This window comes from Pongo pygmaeus, chromosome 10 (assembly GCF_028885625.2).
Source record: "Pongo pygmaeus isolate AG05252 chromosome 10, NHGRI_mPonPyg2-v2.0_pri, whole genome shotgun sequence".
Lineage (NCBI taxonomy): Eukaryota > Metazoa > Chordata > Mammalia > Primates > Hominidae > Pongo > Pongo pygmaeus.
Genome location: NC_072383.2, coordinates 18982382 through 19001227, shown reverse-complemented (window position 1 = coordinate 19001227; position 18846 = coordinate 18982382). Strand labels below are relative to the sequence as shown.

Genomic DNA, 18846 nt, shown 5'->3' with positions numbered 1-18846 from the left:
GGCAAATGTATCAGCACTGAGAAAGTAATCCAAGGAGACACTGCCGATGAGCCTTATGGGAGCCACCAGCGGACATAAAATCTTAGAAACAATAATCCATATGGCTCATGGAGCTGCAGTTGGCCTTCTTAGCTGGTGGTTAATAACTAATATTCTCAAAGGAAGACAGTGGCAACTTCATTTTCATTCATCCTATCAATAATTATTGAATGGTTGATGATTGGTTTACTGGCTGCTTAATTCAGCAGAAAATATTAAGAACCAATCATGAGTGTGGCCGTATGCTGGGCACATTTTTAATTGACCTATGATGCTGCCTAAGAAAGGTTTAAAATTGTCAAACTCTAGAAGTAGCAGTAGCTGCTGTAGCATCAACAAGCAACCAAACTGGAGCTTGATCTTCTCTACAGACCCTGGTATATGAACTTACCATACTGTTTTAATAATCTTTTCTTTACGTTTTTATGTCTGCCAACTGGAACTTTTTCTGTAGAGCTGAAATATCTTTTTTCATTTTAAACCACTCACATGAACAATACAGAAGCCAGTGGAATAAATGAATAAGGGTACCCCAAATTGCCAGTGTACAATACATCAAAATTTTTAAAAAAGATGTCCAAACTGAATCTTTGAATTTTTAGAAAAAGGTAGAGTTCAGGAAAAAACTGTTACATGAATAAATTTTATATACACTCAAGTATGTTAATTGACATTTGTCCCTCATAAGCTAGGTATCCCTCCTCTATGACATTCTCATGGTCTGTACATTTCTCCATCTCTGCCCTTATAACATTTTATAATAATCATTTATGTGTCTGTATTCGCAGTACTTGAAAGAGTATCCCTAACTTTCATGGTAAATGCATATTAATTATCTTTGTATCTCCAATGTTTACCACAGTCCTTGGTACACAGACCATTCCCAGTGGACATTTAAGAAGTGAATGAAGGCCAGGCATGGTGGCTTATGCCTCTAATCCCCGCACTTTGGGAGGCCGAGGCAGGAGATCACTTGAGGCTAGGAGTTCGAGACCAGCTTGGCCAACATGGTGAAACCCCATCTCTACTAAAAATACAAAAATTATCCAGGTGTGGTGGCACACTCCTGTAGTCCCAGCTACTCAGGAGGCTGAGGCAAGAGAATCACTTGAACCCAGGAGGTAGAGGTTGCAGTGCGCCAAGATCGTGCCACTGCACTCTAGCCTGGGTGACAGAGTGAGACTCCATCTCAAAAAGAAAAAGAAAAAGAAAAAGAAAAAGAAAAGTGAATGAATATGTGGTGAATTTTTTGAGGCTATTTATTAAAGAAAGCAATGTATTGAAAGCAACAAAAAGTAAAATAATCCATTTGTATATATCATGTAGTTTATGTTGGTATTTTAATGCCAGGTTATGGCCATCTGGTATAAATTCGATCACATTATCTTGTAAGAAATATTATTATTTCTTATATTGAGGGGCTGTTCTCAGGCAAAAGTGACTAATTAGTCTTTGGAATGGCTTGATCCTATTTCTACCTTCATATGAAATATATTTTTAAAGATTTTTAGTGTTCAACCTCTGATTTCCTTACTTTTGGCTTAAATAAAATGAAACAAAACCTATTCATCTATCAGTATTCCTTATTTCAGTAAATAATATAATTATTCAGTCATTTGCTAAGATAAAACAATCTAGGCATCATCCTTGAATGTTTTCTTCTCTGACCTTCTGTGGCCCTCCTCCAGTGCATTAATCACAGACAACGTCTGATCAGTTAGCAGATCCTGTGGCTCTGTCTTCAAAATATATCCTGAATCTGTCGGTTTTTACTACTTCTACCTTTACTGGTCTCACTCTATTGCAGTAGTCTCTTCACTGGTCTCCATTACACAAGGTATCAAGGAAAGCTTTTGAAAACCACAAAATCGAAAAGTTTCTCCTGAACTTAAAAAATAAAAGCCACACTCTATATGCCCTCTGTGCCCTCCCTGATTGGGCCTCCACCAAACTCTTCATCCTTACCTCCTACTGCCCGCCCCTCTCTATCCCATCTGCAGACTCCAGGTCTTCTTGTCACTGGAACATGCCATGCTCATTTATGTGCTCACTGCTATTATATGTGCTGTTCTTTCTTCCTGGAATACTCTTCTCATGGATCTCCATGAGGTGGTCTTACAGACACAGCTCTTTGTCATGTCTTCCGAGATGCCTCTTTAAAATAGTATCCCCACTCCAGTTACTTTCTATTCCATTTCTCTGCCTTAGTTTTCTAAAATAACTTCTCATTTTCTCGTGTCATTTCTTAGCTTGTAAACTTGTTTAATGTCTGTCACCCCTACTAGAAAGAGATCAGGGTTTGTGTCTGTCTTGTTTACTGTTGTATCCTTCAATAGTAGGTATTCCCTAAATATCTGTGGAATGATGAAAGGCTAGTTCAGTGTGGGAAGTAAGCTAGTATTAATATGTGTAGACCAGTGATGATTTGCTATGAGCAATATATCAGATGTTTTGAGATCATCAATTCATACCTCATTGTCCATTCAAGGTTCATAAGGAAACAAAAAATATTATTTCAAACCACTCAGACTAAAACAGGATTAGCTGCTTCTTATGGGGGAAGACCAGTTTAGTCTACTACCAGTTTGAGGAAACCAAATTTGTTGCATTAAAAATCTACTTTAAATCTTTTCTTCAATCTTATTAGATATATTATCATGTTTATATTACCTTGGGGGATTTGAGAGATGGGAGCAAGTCATCAGCAGGGTTTCTGTGCAATTACATGTTATACATATTGCTTAGGACATTGCTTAATTACCGTAATAAACACTTGTGCACTGACCTTTTTATCCCTCCAAATGTTTGTGCATGACCTAAGAATTTTCCAAAGTCAATATGAAACATGTGGCCCGACTTTGTCAGCATGATATTATCATTGTGACGGTCACATACTCCCAGGATGAATGTTACCACACACCAGCCAGCACAGGAGTAGAAAAAGTTCCTCAAGGCCTAATTCATTGAAAAATAATCATGCAAAAATAACAACAAAAAATGAGCAAATGCATTAGCATCAGAGGTAATCATAAAAAGTAAATGATAAGAAGCAAAATTACATAATCAGGAAAAATTTCTACATTTCAGTGGACAGAAGGGTACAGTTAAGCAGCTGATTCTTGATCTGCTACAGAAGAATATGGAACAATTGTTCTTTAACCTAATAGATGAATGTTTTCACTGAAACTGCGGAAAATATCTCCTTCATTCAGATGCAGCTAATTTTCATTGGTTCACTAGAGAGGTTTCCTAGTGTGATTTTTTGATACCTCAAATATACAATATTGAATGATTTTTTTCAAAGTAAAAGGAGGAACAATATGGCCCAATATTGCCTATTCCCAGAGGAATTTTAAAATATCAATGGTTGAATATTTGAAATTTTGGAATACAGAGAAAGCTATACTGAGAAATCTGTAACATTTCATGTGTATTTTTACAAATAAGTCATCAATACAACTGATGTCTGAAGCTGTTTGGTATAGTACGTATTTAAGAGTGAATGCCTGTGTGGGTGGAAGCAGATTATCATTAAGTCTATTTGTGCTTATGTTTCTCTAATGAACAGACGTTTCTTTCCAAAAATACACTTTGTGTCCAAAATGGTCTCCTGGGTATACATCATTTCATCAACTTGGTGGTGTAACCATGAATGACTGGTTGGGACAAGGTTATGGGTCTCCTAGCATGGAGGGGCTGCCTTGATGCAGTGAAGGCTAGGTCACCAGCCTGCATGCTAGGGTGCCTTAGTTCTAGGTCTCCCATTTGCCTAAGCAAGTCACTTAATTTGTCAATCCAAATGTTCTTCACTTAGAAAGTGAAAATAATAAAATATGTCCTTCATATGGTGGTTGTGAAGAGCGATGTATTTGGAAACAATGTAACCACAAGGATTAATGCAAAACTGAAGTTATAATTTTGGGAACAGCTAAAAAGTAGACTTCAAGGTAATTTTATCTAATTATTTATTATTTGGCCTGTAAAGCTTGTATTTTGCTCCAACGCAATGTTATGGAAGTGTGGAATAGATGAACTCTGGGGTCTTTTTTATCATGGCCTTTTTATCATAGGTAGGGTGACCAATCATCTCAGTTTACCCAGGTTTGAGGAATTTCTCAAAATAAGGGGATTTCAGTGCACAGGATAGTACCAGGCAAATCTAATGGTGCATTTTTGCATGAATTAGCATTTAGGTGCTCCTTCCTCTGGGTGGACCCAGCTGTACTAGATCATAGCTTGGCAAGTGGAACAAGGCCTGGTTCTAGCCACACTCATCTCCTTAGCCAAGATCCCTAATATAGGGCAGAACCTGCACAACTGTACACTGCAAGCCAGATACCAGAATGAAGTAAACGTTGAGAAAAAGTGTTTGCAGTCAAATAAAACAGTATATTTGGTAAAATTATGGCATACATAAACTCTATTTTGCATTTTGCAAACCATTAAGAAAATGGGAGATGAAAAAGTAGAGAATGGCAGAAGAAATGTATGGCAAAGAAAAGAAGGGGTATTTATAGAAGTTGGAGATTACTTAAAGGAGGTAATTTAAAGGGGTATTGTTTCTGGGGTAAGATTGATGTCAGGATGGCAGCTGAGCAAAAAAAAATTTTATTGATAACCAGGAATTTCACCCAGAAACTAAATAAAATACAGAAACTTTTATGTAGTTAATATATCATTTAAACTGGGTCATTATTACTGGGCTGATGATTGAATTAGAACTCAAAGTGCACTTAATTTACTTTTCTACAAACCAGAATATCTAATGAACCAGAGCATATTCTTATTTAAGTACATTATTTAAAATGATCTGCAGCAGGACAAACCTTTTCATAATCTGCCTTTAAGTGGTTGTGCTGACTGAACCACTTTTTAATTGTATTTTCTTTCAATGGTCCTATCAGTCCAGAATGGCGATGAATCTTTGCTAGGGTCACAGCATCAGGTACCATCTGCACCAATCCTGGTAGAGAGAAAAAAGATTACAGAGACAATTCCTTCATCACAGGATGAGGGAGCCTTAGGAAATATAACAATAGCTTCCAGCACTACTGGATTACCCCTTTCCTTTTCAAATCTTTTCTGGAGGAGGCTTATCTAGATGCATCTCTTTCTAATTCTTCCCAAAATCTTGGAGAACAATGAGGCTACTTGTGTTTGGATCGGATTTATCAGAAGCAGCTTTAATATTTTTTCTAGAGCTGTGGTAGCAAGCCAATCTTGATGATGAACAGAGACCCCACTGAGTAGTGAATTAATTATCACATGGCTGGTGCACTCATTTACAGTTTAAGGGAGGACATTTAAGCTTGGATAACAAACATATTTACAATTTAAGGGAGCCAAATACACTCTCCATAACAAACACTGCATATATATTATAAAAATCAATGTTCAGGTTAAAAAAAGCTTCACAGTTAAATGTTACATTTCTGGGAGTGAACAGAATAACTCAGCAGTGAACATCTAGAGAGCCACCTCCTCCTTCCTTGTCAGTCAATATTAAAGAGAAACTACAATAGTAATTTTTTTTAAAGGGAGCATATATTGATTGAACTTAAATAGGAACTTTGCTCCACTGGCCATATATCCATCAAGGCTTTTTTTTTTAATTGTGCTCGTAAGGTTATTGGAATGTAAATATTTGTAAACCTTCTGATTTTTATACTGTACAGAACAGCAATTTAGATCCAGTACTTAAAGCTCTCTCAGGGATAATGTCTACAAAACAACCCACAAAGTACAGTATTATAAATACAGTCATTAAAATAAATTAAAGTCTAGAGTTTCTGATTTCCATAGTCTCGATAATTGCAAGAGTTGCAAACTCAAATTCCCAGAGAGACCAGGGACACAAATATAACTACATGAACAGAGAGATGGTTGAGTGTTTTAAATTGACCATTTAATGATCTACCTGAAAAGCATTCAAATTAAACAACATTAAAGTAGATTATGGTGGTGATAAACAAAAGACTTATCTGTGCTGAATTTGGTCAGTTACAGCCAGTTTGCAGCCTTAATTTCTCTTAACATCTGATAGTCCTGTTGTGATCATTGGGCATCTACATTTGTGGATCAGAAGGAAACTTCACATTCCAGAGACAGGTCCTGGGAATATCCATAGTATCATGATGCTTCTCCCTTCTCTCCTAATAGTATTCGGCTGTTGCCCAGGTTTTCTCATGTGTGTTAAGGGAGATAGCAGATTTAAAACATTTAATGTCAGTAGGTGATGCTTTTTAATCCTGAAAACTTCCCTCCTCATTTTTCCAGTTCCTCTATTTAATACTTCCTGAAGAAAGTCACTTTCTACATGGTTGCTGAGTGTTTCAATGCCATCTTACCTTTGACCATGCTCAAAATTAGGACTTAGATGATTGCACCTTTTTGGATACTTTGCTGCAGCAATGTCAATTGCTTTTCCAACTACGTAGATCTAGGGAGTTAATGCTTGCTAAATCCCAAGCCACTGATCACAAGCCTTGAATTGCTGACTATCCAGAAAATCTTGTACCTAATTTATAGCAATCATGGTGGCTAAATTCTGCTCATTAATTGAAATCATAAATTACATTTTATACATTTTAAGCTAGTATATATCATACACTATTTAAATTCTTCGAACATAATTCTATGTACATAGAGTAACATGTGTGGTTTCATTCTTATAGTCCTTTAATGAAGCATTTCTCAAATTTTAATGCACATACAAATAACTCTGTGGTATGGTTTAGCTCTGTGTCCCCAGTCAAATCTCATCTCAAATTATAATCCCCACGTGCGGAGGAAGGGAGGTGATCAGATCATGTGGGCAGTTTTCCCCCATGCTGTTCTCACGATAGTGAGTGAGTTCTCACAAGATTTGATGGTTTTATTACTGTTTAGCAGTTCTCCATTCTCCCCCCTTTTTTCCTGCCGCCTTGTAGAAAAGGCCCTGGCTTCCACTTCACCTTCTGCCATGAATGTAAGTTTCCTGAGGCCTCCCCCGCCATGTGGAACTGTGAGCCATTTAACCTCTTTCCTTTATTAATTACCCAGTCCAGGTGTGTCCGGAATTGCTGGGTTCTTGGTCTCACTGACTTCAAAAATGAAGTCGGGGACCCTCGCGGTGAGTGTTACAGCTCTTAAGGTGGCCCATCTGGAGTTTGTTCTTTCTAATGTTCGGATGTGTTCGGAGTTTCTTCCTTCTGGTGGGTTCGTGGTCTCGCTGGCTCTGGAGTGAAGCTGCGGACCTTCACAGTGAGTGTTACAGCTCTTAAGGCGGCGAGTCTGGAGTTGTTCGTTCCTCCCGGTGGGTTCGTGGTCTCGCTGGTTTCAGGAGTGAAGCTGCAGACCTTTGCGGTGAGTGTTACAGCTCATAAAGGCAGTGTTGACCCAAAGAGCGAGCAGCAGCAGGATTTATTGCAAAGAGCGAAAGAACAAAGCTTCCACAGCAGACAAGGGGACCCGAGTGGGCTGCCACTGCTGGCTTGGGCAGCCTGCTTTTATTCTCTTATCCGGCTCCACCCACATCCAGCTGATTGGTAGAGCCGGAGTGGTCTGCTTTGACAGGGTGCTGATTGGTGCGTTTATAACCCCTGAGCTAGACACAAAGGTTCTCCAGTCCCCACTACATTAGCTAGATACAGAGTGTAGATTGGTGCATTCACAAACCCTGAGCTAGACACAGGGTGCTGATTGGTGTGTTTACAAACCTTGAGCTAGATACAGAGTGCCGATTGGTGTATTTACAATCCCTTAGCTAGACATGAAGATTCTCCACCTCCCAGCTTGCAGTGAGCTGAGATTGCGCCATTGCACTCCAGCCTGGGCAACACAGCCAGACTCCATCTCAAAAAAAAAAAAAAAAAAAAAAGAAAAAGAAAAAGAAAAAAAAAAAAAGGTTCTCCACATCCCCACCAGAGTAGCTAGATACAGAGTGTCCATTGGTGCATTCACAAACCCTGAGCTAGACACAGGGTGCTGATTGGTGTGTTTACAAAACTTGAGCTAGATACAGAGTGCCATTTGGTGTATTTACAATCCCTGAGCTAGAGGTAAAGGTTCTCCACGTCCCTAGCAGACTCAGGGCAGTTGGCTTTACCCAGTGGATTTCGCACTGGGGCTGCAGGTGGAGCTGCCTGCCGGTCCTGCGCCGTGCACCCACCCTACTCAGCCCTTGGGTGGTCCATGGGACTGGGCGCCGTGGTGCAGGGGGAGGCGCTCGTAGGGGAGGCTCCGGCTACACAGGAGCCCACGGAGGCGGGGGGAGGCTCAGGCATGGCGGGCTGCAGGTCCTGAGCCCTGCCCCGCGGGAAGGCAGCTAAGGCCCTGCGAGAAATCCAGCGCAGCGCTGGTGGGCCGGCATTGCTGTGGGACCCAGCACACCCTCCGCCGCCGCTGGCCAAGGTGCTAAGCCCCTCATTGCCCGGGGCCTGCAGGGCCGGCAGACCGCTCCGAGTGCGGGGCCCGCCAAGCCCACGCCCACCCGGAACTCCAGCTGGCCGGCAAGCACTGCGCGCAGCCCCGGTTCCCGCCCGCGCCTCTCCCTCCACACCTCCCCGCAAGCTGAGGGAGCTGGCTCCGGCCTTGGCCAGCCCAGAAAGGGGCTCCCACACAGCAGCGGTGGGCTGAAGGGCTCCTCAAGTGCTGCCAAAGTGGGAGCCCAGGCAGAGGAGGCGCCGAGAGCGACCGAAGGCTGTGAGGACTGCCAGCACGCTGTCACCTCTCACAGGTATTTATAGCAGTGTGAAAACGCACTAATACGTTTGGGGATTTTGTTAAAATGTTCTAATTGAGTATGGCAGGGGTGCGGCCTGAGAGTCTGCATTTCTAACAAGTTCCTAGGTGATGTCAGTGCTGTGGGTCTGCGGTTCACACTTTAAGGAGCAAGGCTCTTAGGGATAAAATTACTCAAGGTGGTGTTATATGAGGTGGTGTCTTTCAGACAAGGGTGCATAAGAAACACCTGAGCAGCTTTTTGCAATCAACCTTTGAGCCTCTCCTCCACCTCCGGGGAAGTCTGATTTAGTGCGCTTGGGTTGGGGGTAGGTTGTATCTACTCTTTCCATTCGCCTATGTAATTTTTATGTTCATCAAAATTGGAGGACCAGTGATAAAATAAATCTTGAAGAATTTTTATTTGTCCTGAAAATTTCTCTCAGAACTCCTGGGACATTACATACAAAGTGACCATGAGAATGATACTCAACAATAATGTTGATAAAGTCATGGAAACTTCATGGAAACTGGAGTTTACTCTCCTCAAGGGCACAACTCTATTTAGCTAATTTTAGCATGCATTTCCCGTCTCACGTTGTGACATTTCTTGAGAAAAGTAGGTATTCAATAAGCCTTGGAACCTGATTAAAAATGCAACCTAATCTTCTAAAAATGATATTTGTTTTAATGATCTCTATTTTTCTTGAAGAATTATTTTGTCAGTATAATGCCCTCTGAAATCTTACAGCTATTGAAGGTTGCTGTTGCTAGACAGAGAAGAAAAATAACTTTTGTCTTGCAACATCTGCAACTTTGGATAAGTCTATAGTTATTTCTGCTGAATTATTTTATTAACTAAAAGATTCAGCCTTGGTTACATTCTATGATTATAAATAGAAATGAGATGAAATTTAAAAATTCCACTGGGATCAGTAATTTATTCAATATCGGGAGAAAAGGTGATTCATGTAACATCAAAGATCTCAGCTTGGATTATGTAGCATTATTCTATTTCAGCATTTTAGGATAGGAAAGCATTAGGTCACTTATGTGAGAAAAAGTAGGGTAAGATGCAAGGAATAACAGTCTCATGGTAGCAAGGATAAATGACTGTTGTAGGAACTAGAGATTTACTAAGTATTTAGAGTGGGACACTTGGCATGAAAGTAGGAGCCCTGTTATCAGAATCAAATCAATTGGCTAATATGACTGTAATGCAGTCACTGTAAGGTATTAAGTGGCGAGTGAATTTGGAGGTGTTTTCATACTTAGCATCTAAAATCTCAAGTGTTGACTGGGGTATTGAGCCTGCTGGTGAGAACTCAGGCAGTGAGGATCCATGGCATGACAGTTCTCTTGTGATGACAGGTTTAAATTGTAGCTCTGCTTGAATTAAAAAAAAAAAAAATGACTACATGGTCTAGATCCCCTTTCCAGTTCTATGATTTCATCCCTTTGTTTATGCACATGTATCTGCTATAATTCATACCAATTAATTTAATAAAATTCTGAGTGGCAATGGTTATATGTAAAAAAATTTATAAGATATCTTAGATATTGTTGTCTCTTTAATTTGGCATTATTGTAATTAAGTGCAATTCTACCTCTGATATTTTAGTAATAATTTGGGTGGTCTATTGACATTATTTTCACTGAAAATATGCATAAGTATAATTATATTTTCATATTGATTTCTTGGCTTTTATAAAGGAAAAGAAATGCTGACATATGTTCAATATTTACACGTGTGGCCAACATTGACTGTTGATATTTTATCTACTCAAAAGTCTTTTAGAAATTAAATTAAGGTTTATAATGTGTTCAGAATTTCCAGAACTCCTTTCAGCACTTGAAAATGTGTAGATTTTGTGTTAATAAGTAACAATTGTATTCTTTTAAAAATGAGTAGGCTTTATATTAGAAAATGAGAAAAATAACAGTAAGTTATTAATGAAACTAACTCTTAAAGACACATAAAATAAAATCACAGTTAACATTTGTAATGTGAAGGTCCTAATTAATACCTAAAAGCATGTTATGCTTTATATAAATTCTGTTGGCTTATCATTTTTGAAAATAATTCTTTTAAAAAAAGAAGAATGTGTATAGTTCTTTGGATTTTCAAACCTGTAGTTTAAAATGAAAGCCGGAGAAAGTTTTGTAGCCTATTAATAGTGAATGTGTGAAATAAATAATGTGAGCCAGCGCACTTTCTAATCTATACTGACCTTGGTCTTTTCCTGTGGATAGACATCTATAAATGATCATTTGCATATCCAAGCCTTCCTGTAGCCAAATGTTGTCCATCACTTGAATAATCTGCAGAACAAGCATATCCTGACGAAGATCATCTCCAGCCTGTTAAAAACAAAATTATGGACCCTGGGTTTTTCCTTGAATTCCATTAAAAGCAGTCAAATACAGTACATGTCACTTTTCTCCTTGGATACATTTCTAGCCTGACTTAGAGTGGTTTTAATGGTTTTGTTAGCACTAAAAGTACCTTGTGTTTCTGATAAAAAAATTTTTAAATGAGAACTTCCCTTTAAATAATTACAGAAGCTTTAACCATCAAATTAGAGGTGCTGCTTGGAATGTTGTTCCTTGATAATAATTTTCAATTTATTATCCACGTGCAATTTCTCAGATTCAAGGTCTGGCAAAGATAGGCTGGATGAATGTTTATTCAAATTTCAAACTTAGCCGAGAGAGATCTCTTTCTAAGTGAAACATTATTTGGTATGTCATAAATTTATGCACCGATATGCAGTTAGAATACCAAGAGCTTCTTGGCTAGGAGTATAAATAGCATCCATATGATTGATTAGACTTTAAATCAGTGATTCTCAAATTATTTTGAAGATAGTTAAAAGGTTTTCAGAGAAAATAATTTTTGATGATAATAAGAAATGATAAAGTGGTGATAGTCATGTATTGGTTAAGGAGATTGCATATGTCCAAAGGGGAAGGATAGTTCTATCCTTTTAAACAAATAAGAATTTCCGTTTTGAAAACACTTTCTATATTATACACGGAAAATCCTGCCAAGATAAGATTTTGTGTTTTCTTTTTTCCCCTTCATCAAAAGTACAGCATTGTGGGACCACTAACTCTTGAGGTGACATGACAAAGCAAAAGTGTGGGCACACTACTCATTATCCTCCAAAATAGACAGAATTCACCAAAGATTCACTCTGAGACCTTGTTGCATGGGCTTGGCTGAATAATTGGCCAAATAAACTGGAAGACGGGCATATTCTTACTTTTTACCCTTATCTCCCTCTCTGTTGCCTCTTTCCTACGTGCTGATAAACCTGTTACTACCTTTTCTCTGTTTTTCCAATGGGATTAATGATGAAGACTGAAATGACCCATATTTACTTTTTTATTAAAAAAAAAAAACTCAAATTACTAAAATCAACAAGTGCTAGCAGGCAAGAATTTAATGTTAAATTAACTTATGTCATTTCAGTTCCAGTTAATTTTGATCCCAATTTAGTATCTAGACCAAAATAAAACTTTCCTCATATTCAACTTTCTCTGCCACTTAAAGCAATCATATCACTTCATTTACCGAATTATATTCTCTTAGGTTTTGCACTGAAGGCTCCCTGGCTTTGAGCCAGTAATGTTTGATTTATTGCCAATTGGAGTTTGGCACATACTATATATAATGCTGTAAAAAGGCAGACTCTAAAATAACTGAAAAACCTATGTGTTGTTGCTGGAGGAAAATAGCTACAACAATTTCTTTTTGTAAGTAATAAATCGATAGTTCTGTGTATGGAATCAATTCATGTTTTAAGAGCACTATCATACCTTAAAAATAATGCTGATGTTTTTGCCCATCGGATTAGCATTGATGAAAGTAATCTTCAATGGCAAAGCATTAGATGTAAAATATGAACATGCCTATAGGAAAAGAAAAAGGGAAAACTAGTAGGCAAAATAAATCAACCTCCAACTCCCAAAAAGCAAACCTTTTCACCAAAATCATAGCCCCTTGCAGACTTTGTTGTATGAAAAAATGTAACACATATGAATAATTTTTATACTTTGGAACACAGAAACATAACAAATTTTAAAAAATTTAGTCTATCAACTGGAGCCTTTACTTTGAAACCAAGAAGGCAGCTTTTTGACAGATTACAAATCTTCAACCACGTTTTTTCCTCAGTGAACAGTAGTGATATGTTTGAGGTTTAAATGAACTAAGCCGTGTATGAATATTGGCTTATGCTAGCTGGTTAGTAGATAAAAGTTAAAATTTTATTTAAAAAATTTTATTTCCTTTCCATTATTTCTGCCTTGCAGAATACTTTAAGGAAAAATAGAAAGTTAAGAAAGACTTGAGTTCAAATCTAAGCTTTATAACTAATTTGCTGTAAAGTGGAGAAGGTAACCTCTCTCTCATACATCTTTGTGATAGATTCATGAACTAATGGATATAAAATACCTTTTACAGTGCCTGACACTAATCAGGTACTTTGAAAAATCCTTACATTTTTCTTTATCTTTTAGTTAATGAACATTTCTTGTTTTTATAAATAGCAGTACAACATATATTTTGTCTTCTCATTTCCTGTAATTACACCTTCCATTTGCATTTTCAGCTTTGTGATGTTGACTATTTTTCACTCTACTTTCCTTGTTGCCTGTTTTCCTCTTATTTTCTTACAATTAAGCATTGAAAAGCTGTATGTCTTTAGGCTATTAGAGAGTTCATGATGGCATTGAAGACTTAACTCAATATAAAGAAAGGAAAAAGACTCGATGGTTTCAATTTATCAACTTAGTAAAATATGACATCAATGCATGTTGAAAGATCTGCTTGAACAACGTTATCTGCAAGAAGTCTGAAATTAGAAGTTGAGAGAAAATATCTATTTCTTAACTGACCTATCAACACAAATCTAACCCAATATCTTAACTAAACACAAACCCTTGCTTACTGAATCATAAGCAAGAGTTTAAGAAATGGAAAATAGATATTTTCTATTTTCAATTTGAAAAATCGAATTGATTCAGTAAGCAAGGGTTTGTTTAGTTAGAAATTGGGTTAGATTTGTGTTGATAGGTCAGTTAAGAAATAGATATTTTATAGATAAATGTAGATGTTTTATCTAGAAACAAAAATAGATGTTTTATAGTTTTATGGGTGAGGATGCTTGTTAAGCAATGAAATTCTGTTGCAAAAGTCAGCTAATTAGGGATCACATGACCATATATCATGGTGTTGAATTAGCAAATTCTGTATGAGGCAAGAAATGAGTGTAGATCAGTGGTTTTTAAATTCTGCTCATTGAATATGTGGGGAATCTCTTTGAGTTATCCCAAGTTCAGGGAGGCTGAAGGCAAGGCTTAGCCTATCTTTTTAACTACCACCTGGAGACATTCTGCTTTTATTGTTTCACATCTTGGTTTTCATGTGCAGTATATATTTGAGTGATTGTCAAAAATATGTATTCAACAACTAGTATGCACATTATTTGCTAAAAAAAGAAACACTATATCTACCCTCACAAAGCCTATTGAATTTGGTTGTATACACACACACACACACGCACACACACATATTAAGTTGAAAATAATTAACAAGATAGTTTATCATCATTGAATGAAGCCACATTTTAAGAAAAAAATTTTCAGAGGTTAACTAGATCTTGAAGATTTTGAGGGACATAGATTAGCAAATAGGCAGAAGCAAGGGTTTTCTAGATAGAAAAAGGCAAATGATAAGATATTAGATTAGAGTGATAGTTATAAAGTAGATTGGAATGCCCATAGATGGAAGAATTAATCAGAGTCTTAGAGGAGGATTTTATGGAGATGGTATAATAAGATAGAAAAGCTGGAAGAAAGGAAGATAGGATCTCTGTCCTTGAGAAGCACACATTAATGACAGAGATCTAAAAATTAGTTGAAAAAGAAACCAGTAAGTAAATGAAATACCTGGTCCTTGTTTTCCCTAAGTAGTGGGGAAGAATTGCATTCAGTTCCTCCCAGTCTCCCACTTGGTCCACCCTTTAGTGATTTAAAAGGAAATAGGGAATGGTTCATTGTGATTAATGGTTTGTGGGTAGGGGTGGGAGGCAAAGGTTGAAAATTTGTCTTATAAAGACGGTTTAGCTCAGACCTGAGCCCCTTGCTCTTTGCCTTTGAGAGCCACGCTTTAAGAAACGAATTGAGCCAGACCTGAGTGCTTCTCCCCAGTATAGTTGACTGATAGTGATAGAATGCTGATTAAAGGCTTTCCCATGCTCACTGCATTCACAGGGCTCCTTTCCAGTGTGAACTCTCTGGTGCACGATTACTTGTGAACTATAATGGCTCACACAATCATATAACAGCTTTCACACTATCATTGCATTTGTAAGATTTCTCCCCACAATGGGTTGTCTGATGTACCACAAGACTGGCACTATAACTGAATATCTTCCCGTACCCATTATATTTGTAGGGTTTCTTAACAGTGTGAATTCTCTGGTGTATAATGAGGCGTGAGTTTTGACTACACATTTCCATGCATATCGTATTTATAGGGCTTTTGGCATGTGTGAACTCTCTGACACAGAATAAGACATTTACTCAGACCAAATGCCTTGTCACACTGCATTCAAAAGGTATGAATTTTCTCATAGTCAACAAGTTAAGAGCTCTCATAGATGGTTTCTCCAAACTGCTTCCATTTAAATAAGTTTTTTATATGACCCTCAGTGTGTAGGCTCTGATGTCAAATAAGACATTTACTTTGAATGAAGGCCTTGCCATATTCATCATGCTTATAAGGATTCTCCCCAGTGTGAATTCTCTAGTAGTTGATAGGGTTTCTGTTGAAACAGAGAGCTTTTCCATACTCATTTCAACTGTAAGGTTTCTCACTTTTTTGTTCAATGGGACTGGAGGATAGATTAAAATGTTTCCCAAGATGGTGTCACCTGGCCATGTCTGTCCTGTTCATTGTTGTACCCATAGGTGCCCAACCCTGTGCCAGGCATAGCTAGTCGGAGCAAATGGAACCAGACGGTGGCTCTACTTGGGACAGCTTCTGCAGGAAAAGTACTGCTAATTGTAGGGTGCTGTAGGGAAGGAGTGTGGTGCCACCTGCAGCACTAAGGGTGGTGACTCCTGAGCATCTGACCCCTGGCCCAGCCGGTGCACCTGCACATGCCAAACTTATATGTAATTTTAAGTGAAAAAAAACAAAAACAAAAACACTCGTCTCCTTTAAAACAAGCCAATAAAGCGAAAGCAAAAACAAACAAACAAAAAACACATGGACTCAGTGATCCCTGTTGTTCTTTCTACATTAAGGTACAGTGTCTTTGAAATGCTGAGTTCCTACATATGCTCAGCATTAGTCAAGAATACTGCTGATGATGAAAAAGTTGGGCAATTTTTTGAAAATTAGTAATGATTTGGATTTCAGCCCAGACAGACATATCTCAGTTTAAGGAATGTGAAGCATTATTTTGTTATGTTTCAAAATATATTTATGAAGCATATCAAAAAATTTGCAGGGAGTCTTACTTGTGGCAAAGTGATAAAGATGATGGTATCAAGTTTTTAGCAAAACATTTTACATTCACAGTAATAATGGTCTAATTTTTCACCTAATTATTGGGTTTGTTTTCTTGACTGTCTTATGACTTCAGTTAGGTAACATTTATTGTCCATGCATGATAGCTTAACCTCTTCACTTTTAAATCTAACATATCCATAATTTTCTCTGTTAGTGTCTTTGTACTCTTGGGCTTTTGAGAAGGAAGATAATAAAGCTTATCAGGAACAAGGGAGAAAGAATGATTCTAAGTCAGAGAAGGGTGACTGAAGAGGTACCATATGACAGAGGATTAGGAAGAGAAGGCTTAGGAAGTTGTGAGTCTGACAATGCCAAGATGGGCTTTCCAGGCGTGAGGAAAATCACAAACTATATGACACACTGATATATTAGAATCAATAAATTTTAAATCAAATCAAAATAGAAATGTTGTAGCTAATGATTAACATTCGTGTACTAGGTATGGTTATGCACGTAGTCTAAATAAACCATGAAATTATACCCAGCCTGCATGGGGTCACCAAATCAATCATTTTTAATGAGTCAAGAAATTAACCCAGCGATATGTTCCTCTATTTTTTTTTTTCACTGAACTGATGGATAGTTTGTTTCCAAATAAACAAATCATATGATAAGGCCAATGTGATCCCAACTGGTCTTAGTGTATCAAAGGGAAAACACAATGTAAATGGATTCAATTACTTTTTCGTTAAAATAATTGCAATGTCAACTTATGAATTCTTTTTGCCATTTCAAACATATACAATGAACTAAACTATACGAAACAGAAATATTCAATTAATCTGAGGAATAAGTTGACTTACATCATGATCAATCCCTTTTATACATAGGGCAGGGTTCAGAGGAAGATGACAAGTATTTACATCTTGAAAGAACTCTTCTAGTCTGCCAATTTCTTTCTTCAGTACCTCCTGTGAAAAATCATTAGAAAAAGGATTTAAGAAAATATAAAGAACTTGACTTTTCCTTCAAGTTGTAATTTTCTTCTATTGATTAAATGAATTCTTGAATTCAGGGTTACACACTTGGATGACTTTGGGGTCAGGCAGGTGATGTATTCAGGCGTGAGAAGACAGTGGGCTAAAGACAATAGGGCATGTTGGAGAAATGGGAAACTAAAGCATGCGTGCCCTTTCTAAGGGACCTCAAATTCAACTAAAAATAAAAACCAAACAAAGCACTGTACTGTTCAAACAAAACATAAAAGGGTTGGACTTGACCTGCATGGCCGCCAATTTGCAAACCCTGCTTTATATAATTATTAACATGATCCTTTTCTGATAATTTTCTGAAATCTGAGTATGTGACTCTCAAAATTACACTCAATAGTATAGTGCATTTTACAAAGAAAAATTACGTACAATGGTAACAACAATGACAAAAATCAATTGCATAATGCTGTCAGAAATGATAATATGCAGGAACAAATAGTTTACTGGACATCAATGAGTATATTTCTGATATTTACTCCCTCCTACACTCCACTATACTCATGGCAGCTCAGATATCACAAACAACACCTTCAAATTGTGCATCCTATGACAAAAGAGATAGGAAATAATTACAATTCATCACAAAACAAACAAAGCTTCTTTTAGTCCACTTTCACATATACTCGATGGAGTACTATCCAACCATAAAAAGGAATGAGATCCTGTCATTTGCAACAACATGGATGGAACTGGAGGTCATTATGTTATGTGAAATAAGCCAGACACAGGAAGACAAATATCACATGTTCTCACTTATCTGTGACAGTTAAAATTTAAAACAATTGAACTAATGGAGACTGAGAGTAGGAGGATGGTTACTAGAGGCTTTGAAGGGTCGTCAGTGCAGCAGGGGGCAGGGGGAATAGTTAATAGATACAAAAAAGTAGTTAGAAAGAGTAAATTAGAAAGACTTACTATTTGCTAGCACGAGGTAACTATGGTAGAAATTTTTTTTGTGCATTTTAAAATTGAAAATTAGAGAAGAAACTTTTTGAGCCCAATGCAGAAGACAAGGATATCATATTAATAATGTTCACTCAGCTCTCAAGAGTTTCTTAGCTTTTCCTCCTGGCTTATTGGCAAATAATGGAATCCACAGCTCCCAGAATCCGGAAGAGCAAAGTAGAGAGTCAAAAGTTGCATTACAGCCTTCTGTGTATGTTGTTCTCCTTCACCTCATCTGTACTTGGGTTTGCCTGGCGAATATCATGGAGAGGAATCTCTGCTCCCTTCATTTAAGTAAAATCTTTTCTCAGTTCATATAGTTATGCTTAATTAGTGCTTTTTCAAGTAGAAAAATAGCCATTAGGAACTTAAATTGTGAGAAATTATTATTTCTTAAATTGTGAGAAATTATAAATGCCTCTTCCACCTACCTCTTCCTTTTCCTCTTCCTATTTTCCTATGTGAAGAGATGTTATCAAAAAGCAGCCAGTCAAGGCAAGATAAATATATTTACCTGAGTGAATAATGTCAATATCACTCTGGTACTTGAAGCAAATGATCAAAAAAAAGCACCAGAATTATTTA

At 37.4% G+C, this 18846-nt stretch overlaps 1 protein-coding gene across 1 annotated transcript in view; it reads right to left on the bottom strand.

Annotated features, from left to right (window-relative positions):
* PIK3C2G (phosphatidylinositol-4-phosphate 3-kinase catalytic subunit type 2 gamma) overlaps window positions 1-18846 on the bottom strand; it is a 379881-nt gene that overhangs the window by 147500 nt on the left and 213535 nt on the right. The window contains exons 19-23 of the mRNA XM_054443284.2: window positions 17128-17235; window positions 12562-12654; window positions 10971-11100; window positions 4866-5002; window positions 2825-2994 (exon numbers count right to left, since the gene is read on the bottom strand). Coding sequence (XP_054299259.1) covers window positions 2825-2994; window positions 4866-5002; window positions 10971-11100; window positions 12562-12654; window positions 17128-17235 — 638 coding nt within the window. The remainder of the gene's footprint in view (window positions 1-2824; window positions 2995-4865; window positions 5003-10970; window positions 11101-12561; window positions 12655-17127; window positions 17236-18846) is intronic.